Here is a 20,906-nt window from a genome sequence, read left to right as displayed (position 1 = left end):
TTAAACTCTTCTAGAACTCAGACAAAACTAAGAAGGAAACGTTCAAATGTGGCTAAACTGTGGGGGTTACATTCTCATTCATTTCAGAGTCTCCTGGATGACTCTATATGTTTGGAGGCTTTTAAGAGGGCAAATAGCTGTCTTTCAGCAACATCACATGGAAGAGGGATGGGCTTATTTTGTGTTGCCTCACAAAACACAACCATCATGAGCAGGTAGAAGTTACAGATTTTGCTGAACTTAACCAATAGTTGTCTCACTTACCTCTTCAATGACAGAGTGGCCAGCTTCACAAGGGGATGGTTTCCAATCATGAGAATGGTTGAGGTGAAGGCTAAATCAGGATTCCTTAACATCATCACTGTTCACATTTTGGCTGCATAATTCTTCGTTGGGGTGGGGGTGGGGGGCGGCTTCCGTGTGCACTTGCAGGGTATCTAGCAGTATCCTTGGCTTCTTCTCACTAGATGACAGTAGCAACCTTCCCAATTACGACTACATCGCGTATCTCCACACACCGCCAAATATCCCCTAGGGGGTAAAATCACCCCCATTTGAAAACCACTTAGGTAAGTAAGATAAGTATTTGGGGAAATTAAACAGTTGCTTTATTCAAATCTTTAGTAGGTATTATTATTAATACCTCATCTTATTGGAACTTTATAACATCCCTTCAAGGTAGACTTTATTCATTTCCATTTTATACCTGAGGAAATAGGCTCAGAGAGACTAAGTGACTTGACACATGTCAATCAGCTCAGTAGTAGACCTGTGTGACTTGAGAGCCTATGCTATTTGAAGAAAATGTGAACACCCAGAGGGAGATTTGATTAATTATCCCATAAGGCTCCTCCAAAGCCTAGTCTATGCCCTCCGAGGAGGAGTCCCTACTGATTTCAAATATTGAATTAACTAAGGAAGAGAGCAGTAGGGGCGGTTGGTAAGTGAAAAAAGAAATGTATATAGAAAAAAAATACCAAAAATGTGAAGTAAAAGGATTATACCTCCTTGAAACTTTTGCAAAATTACAAAATTTCCATCTCAAATGGGCTAGATGTTAGAACTTACTTTATGTGGTGGTTTCCATGAGTTGTTTTCCTACAGTAACAACGGGTCACCAACCAGAGCATGGGGGCCCATTTTAACTTCATGTCGCTGATCTCTATTAGTTTGAGTGGTGCATGCTCAGTGCTATGCCAGAGGGAGAAAAGAAGAATATTTCCTCTCCTTTCCCTAGACACAGGAACAACTATGCATTAATTTTTTTGAGAACTTGCATAATAGGAAGCAAGGCAGGACCTGCAGCATCTTGGATGTGACGTATTTTAACCAAACACATCGAGCAGCCTAGAAAACAGAAAGACAAAAACTATGAATAAAAAAAGTCTTGCAAAAGACTACATTTATGTGCATGTAGAATAAAGAATGAAAGTGAATAACGCACCATACCTTCAAAGCAACAATCAGATTTCTCCTTTGTAATCAAAAAGATAAATTGCAACTTGAAAGTTTATCACTTCATACCATCAATTAAAACTATGATTATTTAGTCCATGTTATCAGACAAAACATTCTATGCATGAGCCTTAAAGCAGACTTTTTATTGGACATTGTTACTTCTGTGTACTCTGGTAAAGCTTTTTCCTCATTGTATCACTCATTCTCTTCCCCAAACCTTTGTTCAAGCTGCCCTCCTCCTCACTGACGCAATCCCATCATTCCCTTAAAATGCAGATTGAATTTCTCTTCCTAAAGGAAGCCTTTCCCAGTTCTTCATTGCTCCTACACTATCTGAAATTCACTCATTTATTTATTTTATTACAGATTTTTGCCTCATCTCCTAGATACAGTAGAGACTGCACGGGGGCAGGGATTTTGTATTATTTGTTGCTGTATGCCTAGCACCTAAAACAAGACTTGACCCATGGAAGACACTCAGTATTTGTTTAATGAATTAATGTCTTTGAACTAGATTTTTAGCCCTTTATACAGACTTATAGCACTATATAATATCAATGTCTATAAGTCTTATTGCCTTAGTAAGGTCTTTAAGAGCAAGGATATATCTATATTACACATGTAGATATGTAACATACCCTATGTACATAAAAAATATATATATCGTTTTATCTTGCAGTCACATCTAATGATCTGATGGAAAGTACTAGAAGATTACTTCGCATAATACATTGGTTCTGAAGGTTGAGCATTATGAGGAAAGCAATAATGAGAGGGAGTTACCTTTTCAGGTATCAATGACTTAGGAACACCTGATTTTCACATCTGCTGCTGCACATTTCCCTCTACCTTTTTTTCATCTTTTCATACTACTTTGATAAAGAGATTGTGGGCAAGTGTGTGAGGCTTCTAGAAAACCTGAGGTATAGAAGTAGACCCCAAAAAAGAGGTTATAAAAATCAGTACCTGCTTAAGGGATCATATCATAAGGCTGAATTTCAATAGAAGGCTGACCTTTCTTTTTCGTTTTATAACCTTTGTCCCCAATTATCCTGCCACACACTATCTGAATTGTTTCATTTCACTTCATTAGACCGCATAAAACTCCACTCAGAAGAAGTGACTTGGGGCTAGCAAGCATCCTCTTTTTATTTTTTTTATATATATATTTTTAATGTTTTTTATTTATTTTTGAGACAGAGAGAGACAGAGCATGAACAGGGGAGGGGCAGAGACAGAGGGAGACACAGAATCCGAAGCAGGCTCCAGGCTCTGAGCTATCAGCACAGAGCCTGACGCGGGGCTTGAACTCACGAACTGTGAGATCATGACCTGAGCCGAAGTCGGTCGCTTAACCGACTGAGCCACCCAGGCGCCCCAAGCATCCTCTTTTTAAAACTACAACTTTGGGGCACCTGGGTAGCTCAGTTGGTTCAGCATCCAACTTCAGCTCAGGTCATGATCTTATGGTGTGAGTTTGAGCCCCCTGTTAGGCACTATGCTGACAGCTCACAGCATGGCTCCTGCTTCAGATTCTGTCTCCCTCTCTCTCTGCCCCTCCCCAGCTTTCTCTCTCCCCTCCCCCACTCACACTCTGTCTCTCTCTCTCTAACCTTACCCCCCGCTCTGTAAAATAAATAAACATTAAAAAATTTTTTGAAAAAAAACTACAACTTCTTCTGGCAGTCATTCACGCCTAAGTATGAACTAGTTTAATCAACTACTGTCCTTCTGTCACTTAGCTGAGGAAATTTCCCTGGTGAAATACACACAAGGTTAAGGGAGGTGTGCCAAAAGGGAACAGATCAGCTGCCAAGTTATTTCAGAATTTTTCCTAAGGCAGATCTTTCTTTTACCCAACCAAAAAAGAAAAAATAATTTTTTCTCCACTTCTCTTTTCTCTTCCAAGCAGCAAACATACTAAAAATGAAAGGGTAACGTGAAGGGTCATCGTAGCAACAGAACTTTTCTGTATCTTAGCTATAGTGGTGTTTATTACATGGATAGATGCATGTGATAAAATAGCCTAAAATTAACACTCACATGCAAACACACACACACACACACACACACACACACACACACACACATACACACACACGGGAGTGCAAGTAAAACTTGTGAAATCTGAAAAAAGTGGATGAATTTTATCAACATCAATTTCCTGGTGTGAGACCGTACTGTAGTTACATGAGATGTTGCCATTGGGGAAAGACAGTGAAGGATATATGAGAGTGCTCTGTATTATTTCTTATAATTGCATGTGAATCTACAATCATTTAAAAATATATAAAGGTTTTAAAACAAATTAACTGGAACAGTGTTTTCTTTTAACAGCTGGCTGGGCCAAAAAGCAGGGAGATGATTCCATCTAATTTGGGAGAGTTAGGCCAAGAGTGTGGTTTAAAGCAGGCTTTGGCTGTGAAAACAAATATAAGGGCCATTATTGCTGGAAGTTCTTTCTGTTTTAATGTTGTCTAAGATAAGGGGACTGTAAAAGAGGAATTGCAGAGAGATGCGGAATGAGAAAATAGAAGAAGACAAGAAGTGGGGGTCAATATAAAATAGATTATTTTCTTTTGTCCCAATCACCCTCATAACTGGAAATCCTAAACATTTAAAGGTTATATAGAACAATAGGGCGTTTGATATTAATAGACCTAATAATGACTTCTTATGTAATCTGCCCTGAAAAGTACCAAAGCTCAGGCACAAAATATATTCTTATAATCTGGGAGGACAAGGCTACTTTTCTATGCTTTTTTCTCAATCTCTCTCTCTCTCTCTCTCTCTCTGCCTCTCTCTCACTGTCTCCCATTCACTTTGTTGACAGGTGACAATCTTGACTTAAGTCCAGTGTTCCCTTGAAGGATATTGCAGCAAGAGAAATTAATGACCCTTAAAATTTTATCTTACAGTAACAATTCTTCAAAGAATTTGTAGCATATTGCCAGCATGATTCTTTTGCACATTCTCATTTTTTATGCTAAATATTCTACTAGTTTTGTTTTTAGGTGACCAATACAAATTATCTCATTTTAAGAACCTGGGATTTTATTTGAAAATGCCTTTTCAAGTAAATCAATTTTATTCTAGTGGGAAGATGAGGCCCGTTGCCTTTAAAACGTGAAGTGAAATAGTTTTCAAAGCTTCATCTCCATTATTCACTGAAATTATTGGAACCATTTAGGTACCTATGTAGTGCTCGATTTTTGTGTGGTATATGAACTGATTTTTCTAACTTTGACAACCTTGTAATCCTACACAGTTCGGTGTTCATTGAAATTTATCTAGTAGTGTGCTTAATCATGTTTCCTTTGTCTTTTGACAAAGGTTGATTAAGTTCATTGTGAATAAAGTTTAAAGATACATAATGAATTTTCAGTTCATCAAAAGAGTTTGCATCTGAGAGTCTTTATTCTCTCCTCTTCGATTTGTGATGATAGAACTTAATCTGGATTCATTTCCAGCATATTGTGTGCCAAAGGGATATTCAACCAAGTACAGTTGATCTCTCAGATTTGCACACTGTATTTTCTCACTTGAAGTATTGAAGTATTATTCTTTGTAAAAAAAAAAAAAGTCTCCACTATTTGCCTAGGGATTTGAATTGATTAATGTTTATTCACTTGTAAATTATACCTTGCCTACGTTAATTAAAAAGCAGGTAACGTAGCTTACCAGAAGATCAATATAAAACGTCTTTATTTTCAGCACAATATTTAATCTCATGTTATTTTTCCACTTTTATGAGTTTTTCCTCTTTATTTTAACAATGTCCTTCCTATACCCCTTAGATTTAACTATATGATTCCCCAATGTGCTGAGTTTTGCCTTGTGTTCTTGCCATCCATCCACCTGTCTGCATTTACTGTCTCCCCCTAGAGTTCACATTCCTGAGGAGCAGAGGTCCTGCCTGATTTAGATGGGCTCCTCTATGGCACATTCTAGGTCTTCAGTTTGGACTTCATGTCATTCATTGTTTCCCTACTGGGCCAATAGTGAACTATGTGCTTCCTACTGCCTATGTGTTTCCTGTTTTTAGGTAAAGTGTTTGAGCTGATGTATGAACTCTCTCAAGCCACAAATTAAAGTGTCACCAGCACTGAAATATTTACCTATCATTTCTTGAACACCTACCCTCCTATCCAGAGGGTAGAGTCACATCCTCAAGGTAATGGGCGCCTGTGGGACTTACTGTGCTGCTCCAGGTGACCAGGGGCACGGGAGAGTGTGCAGTAGAAGCATGGTGTAAGCCCTGGGGAACCCTGCCTTCAGTCGTTGCTAATTTACACAGCGTATCAACCCAAACTTCTGTGCCATAAGACTGTAAACGCCTTCAGGGCTGCAAGCATGTTCCCTTCTAACTAAGATTTCTTAAGGTCTAACATAGCACCTGGTACACAGTAACGATATTTGGTGAATAAACAAGTTGTTTTTGGCAAGAAATCTAATAATATTCAATCGTAAAATTCTAAAATGTCATATATAAAAATATATCAACCAAAAAAAGACACTAGAAGGTCTCTTCCTAAATATTTTGGTATTTGGATTCAATAAGGTCTCTTATAAATTTACAAAATTCATGAGTTCTGCCCCTTAACTCAGAAAGGTCTATGTCAAATTGTATCAGATTTAATGTAGGTATTGTCAGGTATGCAAGACAAAGTGGAAATAATATTCTTGGGTTTATACAAAGCATATTAAGAAGCTTAAAAATAAGAATCAAAAATTTTAACTTTGTAGGTTTAAAACACTGGGTCAATATGTATCAGTAAGTTTTAATGTCAGTGTTATGTCAAGCAGTCACTTGCAAACCACACACACACACATACACACACACACACTCACACACAAACAAATGTTATGCGGTATCGTAATGGCCTCGTTGAAATTATTTCCCAAATGTTAACTTTAAGAAAGTAAAGTCAAATGTCAACACTGCCTCTAATACTTAAATCTTCAAAGCTGCCTAATTCGGGCAGTAGCATAAAGCACGTATTTATGTCCTCCCTCACCCTGCCTCTCTCTCCAAATGCTGTCAAATGACTTTCACTAATTCTGTCTTAGAAAATGTGCAAAAAGGATTTCCATAGAGGTCTTTGGAGATTTCCTGTGTCCTCATGTGTGTAATAGGTTAGGTCAAGTAACAATGAAGGAAGAAGAAAGAATAGGAATTTTGTTTTACATATTTTCCTCCTTCTGGTCATTGAGAGAAAAAGAATAAAAAGGAAAATTATACCATAAAGTTGATGTCAGTGTTAAATTAAATTAATATCATATGTTTGGCTATGGCAGCCATAATATTTTGATTATTGAAGAGATTGTTGGTAATGAAGTACATTTTTAAGAAATATTTTTAGTGTATACTGACTACATGTACAAACTGTGAGATATGCATCTAATAAAATGATAGATTTAGAAATTGCTTAGCACCTAAATTCACACTTTACAAAACCGCTATTTATAGAAAGAACGTGATAGTTAAGCTACCACAGTAGAATATTGTAATCTGCCTTACATTACCTTAGATAATAGTACCATATTTTAAAATAATGTTGTAAACCATTCAATTATTTATTCACACCTAAGTTATATAAATTGGAAAATTTTGGATTGTGCAGGAAAAGAATTATTTTTATAAAAGTAAGACCTCACTGTCATGGCTTAAAGAGTTTGCTGTGAAACAAGTTATACTATGGATAAAAATAAACCAAACCAACATGAATTTTTAATACACAAAAAAATATTTTATGGAGACATTAAAAACAGCTATTAATTTTAATCTTTTCTGTTATGAAATGAAAACATCAGTGAATCTGGCCATGCTGTATGTTTAATACGTATTTCTTTTCCTGATAGGTCCTTAACACTTACAGTAAAATCTCCATAGACCTGGAAGATGATCTCAGCCTGGGGAGAGCCTATGAAGCAATAGCCAAGGTCCTGCAGAGGTAAGTTAGCACATCCTTGTCTTGCTGTCACTGTGAATTCACTCAGCTGTGAAAGACTTAAATTGTTTGAGGTCTGTCGCTTTCCATTACTGCCTGCTTAAATTTTAAGCAGTGCCCTTCTTAAGTGACCCTTTCATCGTAAGTTATTTTAAACCAATGTGGTATCTTAAAATATGCACCTAAACTCTCCTTTGTCTATTCCTCCTTTGTACTATTTTATTTTTGATTTTCTGTGAGTTTAGTGACGACCTTGAATGAAAGGGAAAAATCAGGTCACATCTCACAGGTTAAAAAAGCAGAGAACGCAGAAATATATAGTACGCTTCAGTAACTTGGCTCACCCTAACCTTTCGAGATCTCTTCTTTGAGGAAAGTTTTCATTTATGTTTCAATCTTGCTTCTTCCATTAAGACATCTGTCTTTGAGCATCCATATCCGGGTAAACACCAGAATGCAAAAACAATATTCCCAATATCTCATTTAAAACAGAAAATTTAATAAAAGTATACCTGAACAACTTCTGATACAAATTTTTCCATGGAAACCACATGATTTGCCCTTCACTCATTTTATTGTTATTGTTGTGTACTCCATTTAATTATTGCACTATGTTCTAATATTATGATTTAATTCAAGATAGAATAAGAATAAGAACAGTTATTAAAATTAAGACCGTGGTTTTGGGTATGTGATCTTATACCCAATGTCTAGCTTTTTAATAATGGTAGTAGTAGCAGTAAGACGAAGAAGAAAAAGAAGAGATATAGATTGTGTCAAGTTCTAATTTCTATATTTCAGCTGCAAACACATACAAGGTAGTGTTTTAAAAGATAAAATTGTTATTTAAGAGGCATTTAAGGGGTGCCTGGGTGGCTCAGTTGGTTGAGTGTCCAATTGGCTTAGGTAATGATCTCACAGTTCGCAGGATCAAGCACCATGTCCGGCTCTGTGCTGACAGCCTGCTTGGGATTCTCTCCGCCCCCCCCCCTCTGCCCCTCCCCTGCTTACACAGGCATTCTCCCTCCTCTCTCCTCTCTCTCTCTCTCTTTCTTAAAATAAACATTTTTTTTAAAAGGCATTTAAAAGATTAAATGCCTGGGGCGCCTGGGTGGCTTAGTCGGTTGAGTGTCCAACTTCGGCTCAGGTCATGATCTCGCGGTTTGTGAGTTTGAGCCCCACATCAGGCTCTGCACTGATAGCTCAGATCCTGGAGCCCGCTTCAGATTCTGTGTCTCCCTCTCTCTCTGCCCCTCCCCCACTTATGCTCTGTCTCTCTCTGTCTCTCAAAAATGAATAAATGTAAAAAAAAAAATTTTAAGATTAAATGCCTAATGAACTAAAAGTACATCTTCATTATATAATTACCATTGCCAATATAGTAATCATTAATTATTAAATAAGTTAATTGAATATTAAAATACCAATGCCAATGAAATGAAACATATAGTACAAAATACCAAATAAAAGGCAATACAGTCATTACTGCATAAATGGTTAAGGATACAGACATATTTATAAGGAAAATAAGGATATTTACTCTAGGAAAGCAGGGCCAGCCATGAGTAAAGCAAGCAACCCATGAGTGTTGTGGTTCTTCCAAGTAGAGATCAGTAACTAGTCCATGGAAAACCAACCCAACTATCCCTTAAATTTTTACTTTCCACATAACACCTGGAAAAAAGTAGGGGTTTGAACACAAAGAAGACATTTATAAGTTTTCAGTTTAATGTCTCTTTGTAACACACCAACTCTGTGCCATTTGGTGCAGTTCATTTTGATTATTAAAATTACAATAAAAATTATGCTTGGTTTGCGAACATTATTCATTCTGGAGACATGCTTGTAATCCAAACCACTTGTATGTCAAAGTGAATTTCAAGAACCAATGCCTTAGTTGTAATCATGTGATATCCAGCATCAGGTACTACTCATATTGCAAGACATAACTCATTTATCAAGTTAAAATTTATTAGAAATGTTTGCTCGTCCTGCGGAACACTCACAGAACAAGTTACTCTCAATCCAAGGTTTTTCTCTACTTGACTCTGCTGTTAATACTGCCCAGAATCAGTAGAAAATGGCTGAAGTTTTTGTCTTGCTTTGTAGTAGCAGACCTGGTCTAAGCCTGTACAGTTAAATAAATGCATCCCTTAACATGTTTATAAAATAATTCTTATAAAATGACATGTGTTCCAACATAACTAAAAAGATAAAACTCCAGGGGAAAACATTTCCTTTTATAAACAGATATTGAGTACTTCCTATGTCATAAATATTGTCCTTTGGTTACTGATAGTCTTTATTTTTTAAACTTCTGGATACATGAGGTTACCTTAAAATAATTCTCACCTGTAAAAAACAGACACCTTGCTTGGAATATTTTAGTCTCTGGTCAACGATTTGAATTCCTGGTCCATATAGTAAAAGCTAAGGGGAGAGTTGAACAATTATCTGGTAAATAATGGCAACAACAACAACAGACAGACAATTTAATGTTTTAATTTGGCTGCTTAAGTGTTATTTGGGGTTTAGATGCGGAACAGGATACAGCTATTTTGATAGCCCATAAAGTAGGGTGTGTTTTTGTAGGAATGGGGACAATTCTATTCCAACAGTCTAACAGTCTAAGAACCTACCTTGGGGCAAGCATACAATAGGCAGGAAGATTGATCCCCACCTCACTTTCATACCAAATGAAACAAATTCCACTTATAAAAATTCCCATCTACTACTAAGTAACAATGAAGCCATCGATGATTTCTATGGTAGACATGGGTTCCTAGTTTTATCATGTTATGCAATACACAAAAGAGCATAGGAGATGCTTCTTCTGGGGCCGTAGGGAAGAAGTACTGCAGGGACACTGTAAGTTTTCCAATCCACATCTGCCATTTTGCCATATTGCTGGTAGTTATGGAGTGGCGCTCAGGGGAGTAGAAGCCTCAGCATATTCTTTTACCATTTATGTAAAATAACTCAAGAAAGAGACAGATGTTTCAAAAACAAAAGTCCTCTTCAGGTGGACAGCATATCCTAGATATCTAAGAAGCCTTATTACATCAAGTCCACTGATTACTAAAAATGCATTGATACAGATATTGTGGTCATTTAAAAAAAAATCTCTTTAAGGGCTCAGTGTTCTTTGATACACACACACACACACACACACACACACACACACACACATACACCTATCTCTTTCATAGTCACAAACTGCCCTCAGATTAGCAGCAACATGCAAGAAATGAAGAACAACCAAAATAGGGGAAATTATGGTAGTGGTGGCAGAAAAATAAATCAAGCTGCATATGAGCTTCGCATCTTCTCTAAATCTTTTTCCGAACCTGTACAATTGCACAAGTTTCACTAATGGTAGCCCTATCTCTATAAATATATTTTATCTCTTAAGGAAATGGAAGAGGATAGCCATGACTAGCGTAAGTGTATGTCTAAGGATATCAGCTGAGCGTGCATGAAAGGTGAATAATCTTTAAGGCTAGAAGCTTCTAAAATGCTTATAAGAATTTATTCTGAGCCTTCTATTGAAAAACACACCATGTTCCCTCAAGACTAAGGACTTGGTAATACAGAATTGTCCATTTGGTAATGCTGGACCCAGCCATGCCATTAGAGTTATTGATGAAGGTTTTAATAGTGAACAGGATGTGTTATTTTTGCTGTAGTTCTGAATAATATTAATTGCACAGGGGGTTAAGGGGCAAAACAAAAAATAAGCATTACAATGCCTTCCCCCCCCAACACTTGTAATACTAGAAGAAAAGGGGGGGTTGATATTCTAAAATGATAACAATTGTGTATGACACAGCTATAAAAGCCAGAATTATGGTCCATAAAACAAAGAGAGAATGAGTTGAGAAATTACCAAGTAAATATTATTATTACACAGACAATTTGAGTAAATACAGAGAGCAAAATTCCTCAATTTTCTTTACGGCATTTTTTTGCCTCATTTACTGAAATAACTCATTTTACTGAAATGCCACACTCCAAATAATCAGGGTGACTTTTGAAAAGAATCTAGGGGGAAGAAAATCACAAAAATGAGAATTATTCAAGACATATTGGTCACAACTAGCCTACCTCTGGGTTTATTCCATACTCGTTGTGAATTTTCTTGCAAACTCGGGTTAAATTATTTCCTAGGAAACTTTCCACAGTGGAGATCTTTCAATCAATCAGTACAAAGTTTCAAGTGTGAAAATTACCTTTCTGTTATAGCTGGAAATTAATTTCTTTTTGCTTGAGAGAAATGACATGCCCTAGTAATTTTCATATATTCTTTAAAATGGAACATCCAGGCTTTGATGCGAAATTTCCTAAAAATGACCCCCCAAAAATACATCAAAACATTTCTATTAATTCATGAAATTAAGAATAGCTTTTTACATTTTCTCCTGTCACTGATTCCATTTGCCTTATTACTTTCATCTGTGGCCCACAAACTTGGTGGCACAATCAACAAACCCCTTAGTGGCTGTTTCATCTCTGCTCTATTTGATTTCTTCTCTCTGAGTAAATGATTAAGTTTTCATGCATTGGTTCAACCAAAATCTATGTTCACTCAACCACATCCTTTATTGATTACTTCTACTGCAAACAGTAGGCCAAGTGTGATATACATAATTGGACAGTTGTCAGGGGATGTGGGTGTTAACAGTCCTGTTTTCCCAGTTGGAAACTGGAATCACCTTGATACACAAATATTCTGCACTGTTTCATTCTCATCCTTTGGACCGAGGAGTCCTGTTCCTCAGAATATATGTTTTTAACTCTCTAAGGTCTGGTTGAATGAATTTAATGATTATACCATATAATATGCTGTTCAAGTTGCACCTGTGCACTGCCTATAGAAAACTGGAATTAATATTTGTCTAACATTTTAACCTTGTCCTTTAACTTATACAAATTATCTGTGGCTTTTCTATAAGAAAATATTTTATTCTTTCCCTTCCAAAGAAAGACTGGTTTCTAAACCTATTGCTACCTTTGAAATTTGGAAATCCTGTAAGCAATACATGATGTTTATATTTCAGATGCTAGAGTAACAATTCTGCTGGCTGTAGCACTGTGCATTCATTGAGTGGAGCATATAATTTATAACAGGAAGAATTTTTCTCTAGCATTATTTGTTGAGAGCAAGTTCCGGATAATTTTAGATGTGTGGGAAATCTGTCACTCCTTTGGGAGAGAAACAACTGGACTCACCCACCCACCAATAGTTCTGTTTATACTACTTTGTATTTCTTGCTCGCCGAACTTGGTTTTTTGTTTGTGTATGTTGATTTAACAATCCTCAGCAGGCCAAACCTAATCCAAAATGTACTTCCATCAAAAATACATCAGCTTTTAGGAACATGAACATAAATAACCTCCAGTGAGTCCATTTTAAGTAAATAAAAATAATAATTTTTCCCTGAGGTTTTAAAGTGATATGCAAAGAAGCCTCTATTTTTTTTTCTTATTTCATCAATTTTTTGTTGTTGAATATTACAGTCCAAGAAAGAGCTTGGAGAGTTCGCATCAATTTGATAAAACATTTTTAGTCCTAGAAATCCACAAGTTTTGCTCAAAATTCTAAATAGTGTACTTTTTTATTTATTAATAATTTTATACTCTCCAGCTCTCTCAATACCATTTTAGTTGTTCCACAAAATAAATATTTAAATTAGTAAATGCACCTCTCACGGTGCCTTACTCCATGTCTGCAATTTGAAATATTCCTCAAACAATTCATAATTTTTCTGGAGAATTGAGCTATGCCTAAATGTGGAAGAAAATTATTCATGATTGTGTTATGAAAAAATGAGAACAGAATCATAAACAGCAATATCCACAACTTTAAGAATGTGAAATTCCATCCTATTTCTGATATGTAGAACATTCTTTTACCAACAAGAAAGGAAAAAAAGAATGCCTGATAGTACCTGGCACTCAAGGAAGCCAAAAAAAAAAAAAAAGTGTTAATTCTTTGACCCTGCCCCCTAAAAGCCAGACACCAGAACCTTATGTGCTGTCTTGCAGAGTGTACTTGACATTGTGGCATTTAATTCATTGCAAAATGGAAGATTTTCAAAAAGTAATGCGTAGCTAAATTGACTTTTCTTCTCAGCTGGTGGTAGACAATATCAGGTAGAGAGCTGTGGATATGACAGCTTTCTATTTCACTGAGGTAATAATAATACTGGCTGTCATTTATTGAGTCACTACCATGTTTCAGGCTATACATGTATGTAATTTTTCATCTGCAACAAGTTATGGCTGTTTTAAAATTGAGGAAACTGAAGCTGAGAAAGAATGCAGATGTGATCAGAGTTACATCTAAGAGGCCAATCTGGGTTTCAAGCCTGGATCTTTCTAATAGCTACCATAACACACTGTGACTTTGAAACAATACAACTTATTTTTGCAAGCACACCACAGCTTACCTATGAAAATAAACGTTATCCTCATCAAATCTTAGGAGGTTATGCAAGTTGATACCTATAATCCTGACACTACCTATTTAAATTATACTCTTTTGAAATGCTTTCTGAGTTTGTGGTATATTCTTTTGAGTGTGTATGTGTGTGTGTATATACATATCTTCATTCAAAATAGCATCAAAATAGAATCACATCATTGTTTGAGAGGTGGGTTTGATCTCTAGAAACAGCCAAAAGGATTTAGAGTCACATTTAGAAAACACAGTAAATAATCTCTATGGGTAACATGATTTTTGAAACAAAACTCATTAAATTACTTATGAATGCTTTATACCACTGTACTATGCAGCAGTTTTTCGAAAAATTGCCATTAGCCTTATCATTAGATGACATCACTTGGAGGAAATTATCTTCTTTTGCATGCTTGGTAGGTCTTGGACAGCTGTAAATATGGGTGGAAAAATTAGGGCTTGAAATATAATTTGCCAGACATATGCATATAGGGGTTAGGGCATGGTGTGGTAGGAAATGAAATTGCCCATAGTAAGCTTTTAATGGAGGGGAAATGAATGCCTGGGGCAGGACTCTGGAAACAGCCAACTTTGGATAGTCAACAATCTCAATGCCAGTAAGCTATCTGGGTAAATGAGAGATACAGGGAAAGTGAGAGAATAGAGATTGGTCAAGAGTTCTAGATGCTACGGAGAAAGAAACATTTAGGAAAATATGAGACAGTTAACAGCAGCAACTCCCAACTTGTGCTGAAGATCTATGTAAGTTTGAAGGAGAAAGAAACATGGGAGGACCTGTGAATCTATAAGCACACTAAACATTTTATGCAGTTCAAAATTCAAAGATGTTTTACATAATACATATTACAATTTTTCAAATTCATATAGATGCTTGGAGGTCACCACTGTGTTCACTGGATTTGTCTCCAAATCTGTTTTGCTCCCTTTTAAGACTAGATTTACCCCAAAACACTAGACTTACTCTTATAAAAATATTCAAATAAATGTGCTTTAAGTTTCAAACTGCTGTAGACAGTTCATAGTACCTATCACAGTTAATTCTATGTACAAATGTTTATATTGATCTCTCCAAATTGACAGTGAAACACTTTAAGGGCAGGAACCATATTCCCCAACAACTAGCACATTCTAGGGCATTTGATAGTCTCTCAACAAAATTACTGAAATAAAAAGATGTTCTTGATGTTACGGAAATATCCAGGAGACAGGAATTGACAGTCATGGACTCCAAACATCCAATTACTGATGTTCTTGAAAGTTACCTGGAAACTTAATTTTTATAAGTACTGCACAGGTGTTTCCCTTCTCAAATTTTCAACCATTCTTTTATTTAAAAATATATGAAGGCCTAGTCTATTCTAAGCACTCTGTTAGTAACTATATGTCATTTTAAACATTTTGCCAGTATATATGTAACACTTCTATAGATCACTTTAATGACATCCAAGATTTCACAGCTAAGGGACACTTGCAAGAACAAACTACCATTTACCTTTATAAACTTTTTACGGGTTTTATTTAAAAATATAACAGCTTTATTGAGATATAATTCATATACCATATAACTCACCCCTCTTTTTTGACATTTGAAGACTAGTTTTATTAAATATTTAGTATAGATCAAAGACTATGGGATAATGATGCAGTTGTTCCTCGGAGCTGCTGTGTTTATTTCCATACAGATCATAGAAAAATAGCATGTAGACTAAATGTTTAATTTTAGTCGGTGTTTAAAGGCAACTTGAGGGAGAGCATCCAATATGGTGGCATATGAAGGTCCTGAACTCACCCCCCATAGATACACTGAATCTATAGCTACATATGGAATAATTCCCTCTGAAAAAGACCTGAAAACTAGCTGAACAGCTCCTTTACAAAAATGGCAAAAGGGCCACATCTAGATTGGTGGGAGAGGCTGAGAAGCATTCTCACCAAAACCCCACCCACAGCATGGTGACCCACAATCAGGAGTGATCTCACAAATCTTCAAATTCTCCCTGAGGGATGAGGGGTTCATGCCCCACATTAGGCACCCCAATCCCTGAGACTGGCAATGGAGAGACAAACCCCCAAAATGTCTGGCTTTGAAAAACAATGAGGCTCACATCCAGGAAACCGAAAGAGCTATAGGGAACTAGCGTACTTCTCTTAAAGAGCTTGAATGCAACTTACCCCAGGGACCAGCACAAAAGTTGCAGTCTGAAAAGTTTATAGATTATATGTGAAGTTTGCTCATCTTAAAGCATATGCTAGAGGGGCAAAGGCCTATGGGACTCTCTCCAGGAGCAGAGGCACTGGTAGGTGCCATTTTTTCACTCTCTCTCTACCTTGATAGCTCCAGCAAGTGTGCCCTGGCCCTGTGCTCTCCTGCTTCTTTGCTAAAACTGTTGGGCACATACAGCATACATAGGAGATGCTCCAATCATCTGGCTCTGATAGCCAGAGGAGAGAGGCCTGCATTTCTGGAACACATGGGACTGTAACAGAGAGACGGTTCTTGGCAGGCTAACATCCACAGCACTACAGAGACAGAAGACTGAAACATACTCCCAGTCTTTCTGGGAAAGAGGCATACTTACTTGTTCTGGAACTTAAGGCTGAGGGGCAGACTTCAAGTTTGCCACCTACCTAGAGGCCACAGAGGTACTCTCAGGGAATGTAGACATGGGGGAGGTGGGGGCATCTTTGTTCATTCCATCCTTTGTGCCTTTCTACAGGGCACTGGTGCCTCGTGGAAAGGAGCTTATACACTTACCTGAAGCCCCAAGTTTTGCTACTGTTACCAGGGAACACCTCCAGGCCATCTGGTCTGAAGGCCAGCAGGGTTTATAATGATAGCCCCACAGGACTATATATATTTGAGTACTCTAAAGCTGCTGCCTGAGTGTCTGGCTTCCAATAAGTCTGAAACTAGGTGCTGACTGAGATCTCTCTCAGTTAGGACAACATTGACCAACAAGGTTCATTTCCTATACAAGGCCAGTCCTTCAAGGCGGAGAGAGGTAGTGTTTCACCTAGTACATAGAAACAGAGTCTCAAGAAAACTGAGAAAACCTCTAGAGGACTATGATCCAAATGAATGAGCATGATAAAACCTCAGAAAAAAATTCAGTGAAATGGAAATAAGTAATTTACTTATTAAAAGAGTTAAAAGCAGTGGTAATTAAGACACTCAACGACTTGGGAGAAGAATGGATGAACACAGTGGGAAACTTCACAAAGAGATAGAAAATACAAGAAAGCACAGGAGGAAACAAAAGTCACAGGGCCAAAGAATACAATAACTGAAGTGTAAAATAAACTAGAGTGGTTCAGCATCAGACTAGATGAAGCAGAGGAAAGGATAAGTGATCTAGAAGACAGGGCAGTAGAACTCACCCAAATAGAGCAGCAAAAAGAAGGAAGAATTTTCAAAAGTAAAAGATAGCTTAGAAGACCATTGAGACAACAACAAACAGAATAACAGTTATAATGTAAGAGTCCCAAAAGGAGAAGAGAGAGATAAAGTGGGAGAAAACTCATTTGAAGAAATAACTGCTGAAAACTTACCTAACATGGGGAAAAAACAGACAGGATTCTCTATATCCAGGAATCCTAGACAGATTCAAATAAGATGATACCAAAAAATTCACACCAAGACACATAATTGAAATATCAAAAGTTAAAGAGAAAATTTTAAAAGGAGTAAGAGAAAAACAAATTGTTTTTTCAACTTGAGAAACAAGAGAAACCCCAAAAGACTACCAGTAGATTTTTCAGCAGAAACTTTGCAGCTGAGAAGGGAGGCAAACGATATGTTCAATTGTGCTGAAAGGGAAAAAGTTCCGGCCAAAAATGCTTCACCCAGCAAGGTTATAATTCTGAATTGAAGGAGAGATCAAAAATTTTCCAGACAAGCAAAAGCTAGAGAAATTCACTATCATAAACTGGCTTTACTAGAAATGTTAAAGGGACTACTTTAACCTGAAAAAAAGGCATTAATTAGTAACAAGTGAACATATTAAAGTATAAATCTCACTGGTAAAGGTAAATATGTAGTAAAGGTAATGAGTTAGTCACTGATAAAACTCATATAAAGGTTAAAAGACAAAACTAGGGGCCTGGGTGGCTTAGTCGGTTAAGCATCCAACTTCAACTCAGGTCATGATCTTGTGGTTTATGGGTTCGAGCCCCGCGTTGGGCTCTGTGCTGACAGCTCAGAGCCTGGAGCCTGCTTTGGATTCTGTGTCTCCCCTCTCTCTGTCCCTCCCATGCTCATGCTCTGTTTCTCTCTGTCTCTCAATAATAAATAAATGTTAAAAATTTTAAAAGACAAAACTAGTTAAGGGGTGCTTAAGGATCTGACTCTTGATTTTGGTTCAAGTCATGATCTCACAGTCATGGGATCGAGCCCCATGCTCACCATGGAGCCTGCTTGGGATTCTTTCTCCCCATCTCTCTCTGCCCCTTCCCTGTGGTCTCTCTCATTCTCTATCTCTAAAAAAAAGACAATACTAGTTAAAATAACTACAATAATCTCTTAAGAATGCAAAAATAAAAAGATGTAAAATGTGACATCAAAAACATTAGACATGGGGGGGGAGGAAAAGTGTAGATTTAGTTTTAGTTTTAGTTTTAGTTGCCATCAACTTAAAACAAGCTGTTATATACACAGGCTATTATATGTGCCCCTCATGGTAACCACAAAGCAAAAACCAATAGTAAATACACAAAAGATAATAAGAAAGGAATCTAAGAATAACACTAAAGAAAGTCATCAAACCATAAGGGAAGAGATCAAGAGAAAAAGACAGGAACACAGAGGAATTACAAAGCAGCCAGAAAATAGTTAACAAAATGGCAATAAACACACACCTATGAATAATTACTTTAGATATAAATGGGCTAATTTATACAACCAAAACACAAAGTGTGACAAAACAGATAAAAACAAAACAAAACAAAACAAGACCCACCTACATGTTGTCTACAAGAGACTAACTTTAGATGTAAGGATACACACAGACTGAAAGTGAAGGGATAAAAAAGATGTTTCATACAAATGGAAAGCAAAAGAAAGCTGGGGTAGTTATGCTTACAAAATAGGCTTAAAAGAGACTGTAATAAAAGACAAAGAATGAATTATATAATGATAAAGGGGTCAATCCAACAAGAGGATATAACATTTGTAAATATTTATGCACCTAAATATATAAAGCAAATATTAACAGACCAAAAGGGAGAAATTGACAGGACTACAACAAAAGTAGGGGACTTTATTGCCTCACTTACATCAATAGATAGATCATTTAGACAGAAAATCAATAAGGAAACATCAGCCTTAAATGACACTTTAGACCAATTGGACATAATAGATATATACAGAACATTCCATAAAAAGCAGCAGAATACACATTCTTCTCAAGTGCACAGGGAATATTCTTCCCAACAGATCATGTGTTAGAGTACAAAACAAGCCTCAATAAATTTAAGAGGATTGAAATCAAATAAAGCATCTTTTCTGACCACAATGGTATGAAACCAGAAATCAATTACAGGGAAAAAAAAAACAGAAAAATCACAAATGTGTAGCAATAAAACAACATGCTACTGAACAACCAGTGGCCCAATGAAAGGAGAAATTAAACGAGAAATCAAAAAAGTGAATGTGATACACCACATTAACAAAATGAATGATAAAATCATATGATCATCTCAATAGTGGCAGAAAAAAACATTTGACAAAATTCAACATCCATTTAGATAACACTCCCAAGGAAGTGAGCATAGAGGGAATGAACCTCAACATAGTAAAGACTATATGTGAAGCCCACAGCTAATATTATACTCAATGGTGAAAATCTGGAAGCTTTTCCTCTAAAATGGGGAAAAAGACAAGGATGCCCATTCTCACCACTTTTATTCAACATAGTGTTAGAAGTCCTAGAAATTGGGCAAGAAAAAGAAAGAAAGTTCTCCAAATTGGAAAAAGAGGTAAAACTCTCACTATTTGCAGACGACATAACTTTATATATATAGAAAACCCTCAAGACTGCACCAAAAAACTGTTAGAATAAATGAATTCAGTAAATTTTCTCGGTACAAAATCAACACACAAAAATTTGTTGCATTTCTATACATGAACAACAGTCTATCAGAAAGAGTAATTAAGAAAATAATCCCATCTACACTGACATCAAAAAGAATAAAATACCTAAGAATAAATTTAACCAAGGAGGTGAAAGACCCATACACTGAAAACTATAAGACACTGATAAACTGAAGTAAACACAAATAAATGGAAAGATATTCTGTGTTCATGGATTGGAAAAATTAATATTGTTAAAATGTCCATACTATCCAAAGCAATCTACAGATGTAGTGTAATCCCTGTCAAAATCCTAATGGCATTTTCCATAGAATAGAACAATCCTAAAATGTATATTGAACCACAAAAGACCCTGAATAGTCAAAACAATCATGAGAAAGTTATGCTCCCTTATTTCAAACTATATTATAAATCTATAATAATCAAAACAGTATGGTATTGGCATAAAAACAGACACATAGATCAACAGAACCAAATAGAGTCCAGAAATAAACCCATATATATATGACCAATTAATTTACACCAAAAGGTCAAGAATATACAATGGGGAAAGGACAGTTTCTTTAATAAATGGTGTGGGAGAACTGGACAACCATGTGCAAAAGACGGAACCTAGTTACCATTCACAAAAAATTAACTCCAAATGAATTAAAGACAATATAAGACCTGAAATCATTAAACTCTGAGGAGGTAAGTAGTAAGCTCTTTGACATATGTCTTGGTGGGGTTGTTGTTGTTGTTTTGATCTGACTCCAAAAACAAAAGCATGAAAGCAAAGATAAATAAGTGGGACTACATCAAACTAAAAAGTTTCTTCTGCACAGCAGAGGAAATGATCAATAAAATGTAAAGGCAATCTGTTGAATTAGAGACAATATTTGCAAGTCATATATCTGAAAAGAGGTTAATGTCCAAAATATAAAGAACTCAT

At 36.4% G+C, this 20,906-nt stretch overlaps 1 protein-coding gene across 9 annotated transcripts in view; it reads left to right on the top strand.

The window, feature by feature from the left end:
* The window catches only part of TTC29 (tetratricopeptide repeat domain 29), a 669,793-nt gene that overhangs the window by 551,897 nt on the left and 96,990 nt on the right, over positions 1-20,906 (top strand). For all 9 annotated transcript variants that reach the window (XM_060654018.3, XM_060654019.3, XM_060654020.3 and 6 more), the window contains one exon: positions 7,321-7,412. In XM_060654018.3, the coding sequence (XP_060510001.1) occupies positions 7,321-7,412 (92 nt within the window). The remainder of the gene's footprint in view (positions 1-7,320; positions 7,413-20,906) is intronic.

This window comes from Panthera onca, chromosome B1 (genome assembly GCF_046562875.1).
Source record: "Panthera onca isolate mPanOnc1 chromosome B1, mPanOnc1 haplotype 2, whole genome shotgun sequence".
Taxonomy (NCBI): Eukaryota; Metazoa; Chordata; class Mammalia; order Carnivora; family Felidae; genus Panthera; species Panthera onca.
This window is presented reverse-complemented; position numbering and strand designations above follow the sequence as displayed.